This window comes from Mustela nivalis (genome assembly GCF_964662115.1).
Source record: "Mustela nivalis genome assembly, chromosome: 9".
NCBI classification, from domain to species: domain Eukaryota; kingdom Metazoa; phylum Chordata; class Mammalia; order Carnivora; family Mustelidae; genus Mustela; species Mustela nivalis.
This window is the reverse complement of record NC_139028.1, coordinates 59,638,739-59,651,328: the sequence shown is the minus strand read 5'-3', so window position 1 is coordinate 59,651,328 and position 12,590 is coordinate 59,638,739. Positions and strand designations below refer to the sequence as shown.

The 12,590-nt window shown below is 39.2% G+C and overlaps 1 protein-coding gene across 2 annotated transcripts in view; it reads left to right on the top strand.

The window, feature by feature from the left end:
* Nucleotides 1-9,812, top strand: part of AAMDC (adipogenesis associated Mth938 domain containing) — a 38,417-nt gene extending 28,605 nt beyond the window's left edge. For both annotated transcript variants that reach the window (XM_082749580.1, XM_082749581.1), the window contains exons 3-4: nucleotides 7,383-7,478; nucleotides 9,641-9,812. In XM_082749580.1, coding sequence (XP_082605706.1) covers nucleotides 7,383-7,478; nucleotides 9,641-9,781 — 237 coding nt within the window. In that variant the 3' untranslated portion in view covers nucleotides 9,782-9,812. The remainder of the gene's footprint in view (nucleotides 1-7,382; nucleotides 7,479-9,640) is intronic.
* Nucleotides 9,813-12,590: the final 2,778 nt, after the last annotated feature.

Sequence of the window (12,590 nt, the reverse complement as noted above, 5' to 3'; positions counted from 1 at the left end):
CAATCATTGTAATCATGTGAAAAAACACCCCCTTTATTTTGCCTTTTAAACATTTATGAATCGAAATAACTTTCCAGAAAAAGGATCTGCCCTCCCCCATTCTCCTCTGATCTTGAAGAACAGTAAAGCTGGAGCCAGAGGTACTGTTCAGAGCCACCTGGGCACTAGCTCTGCATCGTCTTCCAAAAGGAGGAACATACCCCTAACTGCTGATCAGTTTGGTTCACTCTTTGACACGCGGGTGTTCCAACTTAGAACACTCTTTGATAGTCCTGTAAACGTAGGCTCATACAGTGTGAAGTGTCAGTTCCTTAAGAAGATGCTAATGACGTTAAGTCTGAATATGAAAGTGTATTAGTGAGAGAGACTGGCTTTTTGTTCTCAGCTCTGGAACATTCACTGACTGGGTGAAAAATGTTGGCAGCACTTGCACACTCCATAAGGAATCAAGAGCCATGGAGAAAGCCAGTAAAGATATGCTGCATTTGCTCATGCTTGGTGTAGCCACCTGGCTCTTTTAAGTTTTGTTTCCTTGGCTAACCAAATGAGGCAGCGGGAGTATGTATTTGTGCCTGTATGTGGTCTCTTTTGGCTAATCTATATCCTGCCTATACTATATACTTTAAAAAATATATTTATTTTGAAATAATTCCAGACTTACAGAAAAGTTATAAGAATAGTGAAAAGAGTTCTCATTTTTACCCAGATCCAAATGTTAACATATTATCATATTTTTTATCATTCTATCAATAGATATTTTTTCTGAACTATTATAGGTCTTATACTCCTTTACCCTATATACTTGTATGAAGTTCTCAAAAAACAGGACATTCTCCTATGTAATCACAATACAGTTATCAAAATCAGGAAATAAGTGTTGATACAATTTAATATACAGATATTACTAATATTTTGCCAATTGACCTGATAATACACACATTATATTTACTTGTCATATTAATGAGATCATACAGTATGTAGTCTTTTGAGACTTGCTTTTTTCACATATTATAATACATTTTAGATTCTCTTGTATTGTTGTAGCAATAATTTGGTCCTTTTTTGTTGCTGAGTAGTATTCCATTGTTAGATTATGACACTGTCTGTTTATCCTTTCACCAGCTGGTGAAGATTTGGGTTGTTTCCATGGGACTTCTACAAATAAGACTGCTTTGAATGACTGTAGCTAACGCTGCTGTATGATATATGTGGAAGTTGTCAGGAGAGTAAGTCTCGAGTTTCATCACAAGGAATAAAAGTCTTTTTTCCCTTTTTTTTTTGTATCTATATGAGATGATGGATATTAAGTAAACTTATTATAGTAATATGTTAAGTTAGTTTTTTATGCTGCATACCTTAAACTTACATGATGCTGTACATCATATATATCTCAATAAAACAGGGGGAAAGTATATAGTGGAAAGGCGACTTCAAAGTCTAGGAAATAAAAAACTTAATCTCTCCTTTCTCCAAAAAAGCTGCTGTACACATTCATATACATATTTTTGTGTGAATGTGCTGAGTCGTGTGATAAATATTTTCTGGGGGGATTTGTGTGTGTCTATGATAAATGTCTGTTTGAGAAAATGCTTAGCTGTTTTCCAGAGTTAGTTTTATACTTTACACTTCCGCTGGCTATGTAGGATAGATCTAATTCATATCTTCACTAGCATTTGATATCTCATTATGGTTTTAATATGTGTCCATGGTGATTTATGATATTGAGTGCCTTTTCATGTTCTTCATAGCCATCCATGTATCTTCCTCGGCAAAGTGTGTGTTCAAATACTTCACCTATTTTTTTTTAATTTTTTATAAAGGTTTTTATTTGAAAGAGAGGTAGAGAGAGTGAAGGAGCACAAGCAGAAGGAGCAGCAGAGGAAGAGGGAGAAGCAGGCTCTCTGCTGAGCAGGGACCACCTTCCTCCCCCCAATGTGGGGCTCATCCCAGGACCCTGGGATCATGACCTGAGCCCAAAACAGATGCTTAACTAACTGAGATGCCCATGCTGAATTTTTTTAGATCATAAATACATTAACTTGGTTAAATGCTTTTTATGTATCATTTGAGATAATTTACATGCTTTTTTCTTCTTTATGGTGAACTACATTGATTTTTCTTTTTTCTTTTTTTTTTTTAAGATTTTATTTATTTATTTGACAGAGAGAAATCACAAGTATATGGAGAGGCAGGCAGAGAGAGAGAGAGGGAAGCAGGCTCCCTGCTGAGCAGAGCCCGATGCGGGGCTTGATCCCAGGACCCTGAGATCATGACCGGAGCCAAAGGCAGTGGCTTAACCCACCGAGCCACCCAGGCGCCCCTACATTGATTTTTCAATGTTGAACCAACCTTGGATTTGTTAATGTTTTCTTGAGGATTTTCTTTAAATATTTAAAAGAAAATTCACCAAAGAAGTCATATGTGCCTAGAATTTTTGCTTTAAAACCTAGAAAGGTTTTAAATTATAAATTGGGAGTGCCTTATTTGCTGTCAGTTAAGTGGCCAACTCTTGATTTCTACTCTGGTCATGATCCCAGAGTCCTGGGATGGAGCCCTGGTCATCCAGCTCCCTGCTTAGCAGGGAGTGTGTTTGAGGATTCTCTCTACCCCTCCTCCTATCCCTTCCCCTGCTCATGCACATACTCTCTCTCAAGTAAATAGATCTTTTAAAAAAAAAATTACAAATTAAATTTCTAACAGCTATAGGACTACTTAGATTTTCTATTTCTTACGTATTTTTTATAAATTGTGTTGCTCAAGGAATTTGTCCATTTCATCTGTCATTCTTATTAGTGTAAAGCTGTTCCCAGTATTTTTTTATTAGGATTTTTTATTAGGATCTGTAGTGATGTCCCCTTAATTCTTGATATTTATGATTTATGTCTTCTCTTTTTTTCCTGATCAGTCTTTCAAAGGTTTTATCAATTTTATTAATCTTTTCAAAGAATCAAGTTTTGGGGCACCTGGGTGGCTCAGTCGTTAAGTGTCTGCCTTTGGCTCAGGTCATGATCCCAGTGTCCTGCGACCGGGCTCCTCATCCAGCTCCCTGCTCAGCGGGAAGCCTGTTTCTCTCTCTTGCACTCCCCCTGCTTGTGTTCCCTCTCTCAATGTCTCTGTCAAATAAATAAAATCTTTAAAACAACAACAAAAAATCAAGTTTTTGCCTTGTTGGTTTTCTGAATTAGTTCCCATTTCATTAATCTGTACACATATATCCATTATTTTCTGTCTTCTACTTACTTTGGATTTGCTTTTCTTTTTCAAGCTTTTTATTTTTTATTATTTTTAAAATATTTATTTATATGACAGAGAGAGACTCAGCAAGTGAGGGAATATAAGCAGGGGGAGTGGGAGAGGGAGGAGGTTTCCTGCTGAGCAGTCTGACATGGGGCTTGATCTCAGGACCCTGAGATCCCTGAGTTGAGCTGAAGACAGATGCTTAACAACTGAGCCACTCAACCACTCCTTTTCTAGCTTTTTAAAGTAGAGTTTAGACCACTGATTTTAGGCCATTTTTTTCTATAAATATTTAAAGTGATAAATATCCCTCTAAGTATATTTGATTGTATTCCACAAATTTTGATATATTTTTCTTTTGTCCTTTGGTTAAAAATACTTTGTTCAGGGACGCCTGGGTGGCTCAGTTGGTTGGACGACTGCCTTCGGCTCAGGTCATGATCCTGGAGTCCCGGGATCGAGTCCCGCATCGGACTCCCAGCTCCATGGGGAGTCTGCTTCTCTCTCTGACCTTCTCCTCGTTCATGCTCTCTCTCACTGTCTCTCTCTCTCAAGTAAATAAATAAAATCTTTAAAAAAAAATTCTTTGTTCAATTTCCAATTATTTTGTGGCTTTTTTTTTTTTAAAGGGGGGAGGTGCCTTTCTTTTTTTTTTTTTTTAAGATTTTATTTATTTATTTGACAGACAGAGATCACAAGCAGGCAGAGAGGCAGGCAGAGAGAGAGGAGGAAGCAGGCTCCCTGCTGAGCAGAGAGCCCGATGCGGGGCTCGATCCCAGGACTCTGAGATCATGACCTGAGCCGAAGGCAGCGGCTTAACCCACTGAGCCACCCAGGCGCCACCAATTTTGTGGCTTTTCTAAATATCTTATTGTAAACAGTTAAATCTATTTTGTTAGGTAACATATTCTGTATTATTTCATTTCTTTGAAATTTACTGAGATTTAAATTATGGCCCAAGATTTACTCTTAGTGAATGTTCCATGTATTCATGAAAATATATGTGTTCCGTAGTTGTTGGGTGTAGTAACCCAGAAATATCTATTAGGACAAATTGATAGTGCTGTTCAAATCTTCCATTTCCTTAAGGATTTTTTTGTTTATTTGTTCTATCAATTACTGAAAGAGAGTTGTTAAGATTTCCAGCTATGGTGATGGTGTCTATTTCTCCCCTTAGTTCTGTTATTTTTGTCTTTATATTTTGTAGGTCTTTTACTAACAGTACACAGATTTGGAGTTGTTATATTTTTGTTGATGAATTGGCCCTTTAAGCATCATATGACACTCTTTATCTGTAGTGATACTTATTGTCTTAAGGTCTACTTAATCTGATATTAACATAACCATATCAAGGGCTCTTGGGTGGTCCAGTTAGTTGGGCATACAATTCTCGATTTTGGCTCAGGTCATGATCTTGTGGCCATAAGGTTGAGCCCACATGGGGCTTTGCACTGGGTGTGGAGCCTGCTAAAGATTCTCCCTCTCCCTCTGTCCCACCCACCAGTCTCTTAAAAAAAACAAACTATATATATATATATACCCACACACCATCTTTCTTATCAGTGTTTGTGTTTTATCTTTTTTCATCATTTTACTTTCAACCTGTGTCTTTTTTTTTTCATTTCATTTTATTTTATTTTTTATAAACATATAATGTATTATTAGCCCCAGGGGTACAGGTCTGTGAATCGCCAGGTTTACACACTTCACAGCACTCACCATAGCACATACCCTCCCCAATGTCCATAACCCCACCACCCTCTCTCTTCTCCCTCCCCCCCCACCACCCTCTCTCTTCTCCCTCCCCCCCCCCACCACCCTCAGTTTGTTTTGTGACATTAAGAGCCTCTTACGGTTTGCCTCCCTCCCGATCCCATCTTGTTTCATTTATTCTTTTCCTACCCTTCAAACCACCCCCCCATGTTGCATCTCCACTTCCTCATATCAGGGAGATCATATGATAGTTGTCTTTCTCTGATTGACTTACTTTGCTAAGCATAATACCCTCTAGTTCCATCCACGTCATCGCAAATGGCAAGATTTCATTTCTTTTGATGGCTGCATACTATTCCATTGTATATATACCACATCTTCTTTATCCATTCATCTTCAACCCATGTCTTTAAAGTGCCTACCTTGTAAAGTAGTGTTTAGTGGGGTCTTGCTTTTTAATCTAGACAGTCTTTGCCTGAAACTCTTTAGTCCAATGTTATTATTGATAAAGCTATGTTTAAGAGTTTCACCTTGCTGTTTGCTTTCTGTTTGACCTCGTGTTTTTCACTCCTTCCTTTTTGAGGATTAATCAACCATTTTTCAAATATTCCATTCTGTTTGTTTTTTGTTTTTAGCTTATGTGTGCGTGAGAGATGACAGAAAGAGAGAGATTGTTCTAGGAAAGATTCAGGTTCACACTTGAACTAGCAATTATTCTACATACAGTGGGCCAGGCCCTGGGCTAAGCACAGCTCTATGTGGTCATAGGTCGTAGGTTTGTTTCTTTCGAGTCAAAAATGATGCTCCTTGGATTATAGTATTCTAATGAAGTTCATTAAGCTGAAAGTTAAACATGTTTCAGTTCAAATCCCAGCTCCACTTACTTAACAGTTGTGTATCTTGGCCAATGTGTATATATTTTGTGAATTTTAGTTTCCTTATCTATAAAACGAGAGTGGGTGTTTTAGTGCTACTTTATAGGATCACTGTAGAGATCACATGGAGCAATTTCTATAAATGTATTATGAAAACTGTAACTATAAACATGTTAAGATATTTCAGGATTTAATGAAAAGACTCATTTACTTTCCTTTTACCTTTATAAATATATAAATTTCATTCCTATCTCCTCTGTCCTCTTTCAAAACTGAAAAACTCTTCTTTATTTGGTACATTTGTTGCCTTCATGACATTTTCAGTTTTTTCTTTATACCATGTCTAACTGTGCTTAGAATGTACCCCTTCCATGACCACTGCATCAAGGCATAGTTCTTTCTGCTTATACTTAAAGATCCAATTAAAATAGCATGTCATACATGACAACTTCTCACTCATATTTACTCACTCGCTCTTCTGAAACCTTTGACTCTACTTTATCTCATCCTATTGTAACTATTTCCACGCAATCACTATTCGTACCTCCCTAAAACTCGCAACTATTTGGCTTATCTCAGTATTTCCAGTATTGTGTATACAACCTGGTAGAGAGTAAGTGTACAGTAAATACCTCTTGACTGAATGAAAGGATATAGAAAGACAAATCAGGGAAGGAGGGCTTTGGTTTTCGAGCTTCAGTACTCAAGAGTGTCATCCCTGTACAGATATGTAATAGGTGAAGCCCAGTGGTTGGGCTGGTATTTACTAAACTCCTACTTTACCATTACCATTTACCACCACCATGCAGTGGAAGCAACTCGGATGTCACCATCCTTTAATGTTGGATTAATGTTATTAAACATCTTATCTTTAATATCCCTGGGAGAATCTGGCAAGACTTTATGAAGTGGCAGATTTTAAAGCAAGAGCTGATTTTTGGAGTTAAGTGGGAAAGGAGCTCAGAAAAAGGTTGATTCTTATGAAATCTCTCCAAAGCTCCAAATTTTGGCTTGGTGTGAAGTGCTTTCTTCTCCCACCCTCTCTCTTTCCACTCTCTCACCTGTCTCTCCAGCCATACTGAACTACCTTTCAATCTCCGGGCTTTTCTTCCCTCTAAGCCTTTGTTCATGCTAGTCCCTGTGCTTGGAATGCTTTATTCCACTGAGTTCCTTTAACCTGGCTAATTCCCATTTGTCCTTTAGGCCTCAGCTTGCATCTCAGTTTACCTCCTCTGGGATGCTTCCGACTCTTCAGGTCTGAATGAGGTGCTCTTTCTCTGTGTTCGCACAACACCCTGAACTAATGTCCTTGTAGCACTTGTAAAACTATTGACATTTCTTTTTAGTCTCCTATATTTTTCACTAGACTTAGCATTCCTTAAGGCATTGAATCTTCTATTATTCCCAGGGCCCTGAATGATGCTTGGCACAAAATAAACCTCAGTAAACATTTTCTCAGTGAATTAATAGGTGAATGAGTGAATCCCCCAAGAATAACAACTGTAAAGCAATGTTAAAAGAACAGGTAGCTGGTATGCTTTCTCTTTCCACATTCAGCATTCTCCTGGTGTGCAGCCTGCAGATGTGGAGGAAGTTGTCAAGAAAGGTGTGCAGACCCTTGTGATTGGCCGAGGGATGAGTGAGGCCTTGAAGGTAGGTATTGGTGAGCACAGCATTCCTGAGGACGGTTGGTGACCTCTTAGACTTTATCTTACTAATATGTCCTTCTTGGGAGCTCTTCTCAATATATCATGCACCCTCATTTTGCTGAGCCAGTGGATGGCCCAGGATAAAATAAGGGATGCTAGCTAGTACTCTTCCTCATCAGGGCTGAAGTCCCTAGTCCCTATCCAACCCTAGGCCCGCGTTGTTTCAACTATTTTTTTTTTCATATTTTTTTTAAGATGTTATTTGAGAGAGAGTATGTGTGAGAGAGAGAGAGAAAGCGCATGAGAAGAGGGAGGTTCAGAGAGAGAAGCAGACTCCCTGCCAACCAGGGAGCCCAATTTGGGACTCGATCCCGGGATTCCAGGATCAGTTGCTTAACCAATTGAGCCACCCAGGAGCTTCTGTTTCAACTATTTTTCAGAACTTCTTCACCTGGAATTCTCAAGCTCTATAGCTATCAATATTTGGTTCTTTAGATTTTCACAATACTTCACATTTTTTTCTTAGTACTTCAAATTTTTATAGTACTTTTTATCCTTAACTTCTTATTCTTGAACATAGTCAAGTTATGCGTTTTCCCCCTTTCAGAAAAAATACTTATTTTTATTGTATTTACAGAAATAATACATACTTATTGCAAAACAGTTGATGTAGAAATATTGAAGTAGAAAAGTGAAAGATCCCTACTACCATCTCCAAATTCAATGTCTGTTGCTCCATGCAGCTGCAAATATATACTCTTATGCATACAGATACACATGTATACACTTTTTTTTTTTTTTTAAGATTTTATTTATTTGACAGAGAGAGCTCACAAATAGGCAGAGAGGCAGGCAGGGGGTTGGGGGGAAACAGGTTCTCCACTGAGCAGAGCCTGACATGGGGCTCGATCTCAGGACCCTGAGACCATCACCAGAGCTGAAGGCAAAGGCTTAACCCACTGAGCCACCCAGGCGCCCCTCACATGTATACACTTTTAAGCATGTTTACATAAATAGGATCACACTGTACATGTGGGCAGCCCTTTGTATAAGTATACAGAGATCTACCTCATTCTCTCCTTTATATAAATGTCCTAAAATCTGCTTCCCTACCGATAAAAGTGCTCTTTATTTATATATATTTTTAACCTATTTTTTCCCATTAAAGTAATTCCTTTCTATAAGGCTGTTGTTATTATAAAATTGTTGAAACACAGAAAAATATAGGGCATTTAAAAAAAATATTTCAGGGCTCTTTCTCAGGAGGTAGAATCTAATTAAAATCTATTTAAAATAATACTCAGCACAAGCCAGAGGTTAAAAAAAAAATCCAATAATAGCTGCCACTATTGGCAATCTTTTATATAAATTAATTGACAAACATTTATTCAGTGCCTCCTATGGGTCAGACACTCTTCTAGGCACTGGAGACAAGATACATAAGGTAAACAAGGTTCATGGGCCTCTTGGAAAATAGAAGAGTAGACAATTTCAGATCGTAACAAATGCTGTGAAGACAATGGTGACTTAGGAGGGGCTGCTCTAAATGGAGCAGTCAGGAAAGGCCTTTCTAAGGAAATATTTGAACTGCAACATCCATACATTGTGAGTAAACTCCATCCTCACACCACCCTGTGTGTATTTTTATCCCCATTTTATAGAGGAGGAAACTGGGGTTGAGAAACTTTAGATAGCTGGCCTACAGGGCAAAGTTAGACTTTAGACTCAGGTTGGACTGACCCAGACATTCAACATACTGACATTTTCCATGCCTTAGCTGAATTCGTTTTCATACCAGCCCTGTGAGCTAGGTATTATTATCCCCATTTACAGACATGGAAACAAAGGGTCAGAGAATTGAATTCACTTACTCAAGGTCACACTGCTAAGATTTAAATCCAAAACTGTCTGACTCTAAAATCAATTATTTCCCATTTCCATTTCACCTAAGCTTTGTACATGCAGGACGCTTCTGTCAACTTCTTAGAAGCCTTGTTGAATCCTTGGGGCTCCTTGTCAAATTTTGGATGGTGACATGCTGGGTGATTGAGTAGTGACTGTTGTCATTTTCCAATTTTGTAGAGAACCCTTGCCTCATGGCAGGAAAGGAAACCCAGGAAAAGAGTGCCTTTCCCCTGACTTACTCATCTTTTTCCCTCTTCCCAGGTGCCGCCGTCAACTGTGGAGTACCTCGAGAAACAAGGCATTGATGTGCGGGTCCTCCAGACAGAGCAGGCAGTGAAGGAGTATAATGCCTTGGCTGCCCAAGGCATCAGAGTGGGAGGGGTCTTCCATTCTACGTGCTGATGGAGCCTTAAGAATAAATCACTAAGCAAAAGTGCCTTTGACCATCACTCTTCGCACTCTCCACACTGGCCTCCCCAAGCATTTTTAAACAGCTGTTCATGCCAGGTCCTGTGCTAGGCTTTGGGATGCATGGATGACTAAGACCAGGTCCCTCTCTGAGGTGAACTGAAAATCCGGAGAGAAGACAGATGTACATAATACACTAAATATTAGGCCAGATATATGAGAAAATAAAGGCAAAAATAATGCCTTCTGCTTTGAAAGCCAAGGAAAAGTTCAAGTGCATTAAAATTACATTGCAACTGATGCTCTGGAATGTTTAACCATTAATTCAAATGCATTTTATTGAGTAGCTTGTATGTCAGACACTGGTATAGGCTCTAGAGAAACAGCAATAAAAGTCTTAACCTCACAAAGCTTATATTCTAGTGGGGAAAAGAAACAATAAATACATAATGTAAGTAGAGCCTGTTATAAAGGAAAGTAAGGCAGAATAAGAAGACAAAGAGTAAAGAAGGCTATTTCAGGGGCACCTGGGTGGCTCAGTGGGTTAAGGCCTCTGCCTTTGGTCATGATCTCAGGGTCCTGGGATCGAGCCCCCATCGGGCTCTCTGCTCTGAGGGGAGCCTGCTTCCTCCCCTCTCTCTGCCTACTTGTGATCTGTCAAATAAAAAAAAAATTTTTTTAAAGGCTATTTCAGATATGTGGTCAGGAATCGCCCTGTGCAGATGGCATATGAGCAGACCCCCGAGTGAAGTGACAGAGCCCTCCAGTTATAGCACAGCAGGAGCTCTGCCATGATACTTGGGTAAGTATACTTGGGTATAGTAGAACAGGCAAGCTGTTCTACTAGCTAAACCTGAGCCTGGCTGGATAGGTCTCTTTGGGCTGCAGATTCTCTTGCTATAAAATGATGGGGCTGGACTAGCTGCTCTGTAACCGCCGTGAATAGTCTTTGTTCCTTTAAATACCAAGTATTTATTGTGAAGGATTAGAAGACAGAACTATGATAAATTATCAACATCACCTTACTTTTCATTCCTCCCCCTCTTTAAGGAGTTAGAGGAGTATGGGCTTTGGTGTCAAGTAGCCTTGACTTTGAACTGTGGCTTTCTGCCACTCACTGGTTGGGGATTTATTTAATCTTTTAGAGTTGCACTGTTCTCATCTGTCAGATTGGGATAATAATTAGTACCTGGAATTATTTTGTAGGTATTAAATGGGGGTGATTCATACAATGTCTTAGCACACTGCTTTGCATGTAGTAAGGACTCAATAAACTGAAGCCATTGTTATCATTATATTTTGATTAATGGGTCTGCTCTGTGTCAATTAGTTTCATTTATGGTTCGTAATACAGCAGCCTATTTCATAGGCTCATAGAATGCTGGAGCCCAAAGGAACTATCGACTGTTCTCTCACTGAATCTCTTTCAAGCCCATTTCTGGAGTCTCTTACTAAAGTTTTTATGACTACTTACTGCTGGGCCCTGGGAGTACAGAATGAGTAAGTTATAATTCCTGCCCTCAGGAGTTACATAGGAGAGAAAATTGAACAGACATTGATACAGTGTGTTAACATTATCATAGTTACAAGGTCCAATGATGGCCTAAAGGATGGCCTACTACCAGGATGGAAGGGAAAGTAAGGAAGACATCACCAAGACCATGACACAAGCTGAGTCTTAAAAAATGAGGTATTAGTTTTTTCACCAAACATTTGGAAACTTTTAACTAAACATTTATTAGGTCAAGTATTTATCACAGACATAATTAATATCCCAGCCCTTGTTGAAGTCACAGCTCCCAGAAAGCTGGTTTTTGCTCCATCTGATCCTGTCACAGGCTTGGCCCATTTGGGCATCTGACTACGCAGCCAGTCCACAGACTGAACAGTAACTTAAGATGTGGCTTGGCAAGAAAAGGTGAGCAAAGACCATTGGAATGGAAAGCAAAGAGATCTTTCCAAGTTGACCCTGCAAGGAAGTGGCAGAGCCAAGATTAGAACCTGATTCTGTGTCTTGATCTCTTTCTACTATACACCTCCTTAAAAGGCCCATGGGAGTGGGGTACCTCACTGGCTCAGTCAGTAGAGCATATGACTCTTGATCCCAGGGTTGGAAGTTCAAGCTCCACATTGGGCGTAGAGTTTAAGGAGGGAAAAAAAGAAAAAACAAAAACTTACCATGGAAGTAAGATCCTCACAGACCTGACTCCCAGCCTAGAGGTCTGGGCAAGTCCTGTTTAGTGCCCTTTCTGCAACCAGCTAGTTGGCAGAGATACAGGATCTTTCTAGATCTCAGCTCAAAAAGCCAGGCACCTATGTAGCTAGGAGGGTATTTGATAAAATTCAGATTGTTTCTCTATTGATGCAATCGACTTTTTTTTTTTTTTTTTTTGTTAAGTGAAATGTAAAGTTAGACATCCAGTGGGTGTTGGACTAGGTGTGGGTGTAATCCGTGTTCCTAAGCAAGTTGTCTCCACATTAGAGAAAACTTAGCACAAACTTCTTAGAGACAGAAATCTCTGGCACTGAGATCATTAAACTTTGTATAGAACCTGCTCATAAATAGCTCCTATTTCTGAATCTGTTCTACATGGTCATTGCTGAAAATGGATAGAACCTGGAGAGAAGCTGTTTTTCCACATGACACTACACTTAGTCCCATGTCTTCATCATTAAGCCTTTTGATTTGATTTGCAGGTAGCATAGCCTTCACTCTGCCCACACTTAATTTCTTCTAGCTTGAGTGGTTCCTAAGACAAGAATTCTACCAAATGCTTTCTGTGTGCCCTCTAATTCTCTTTGC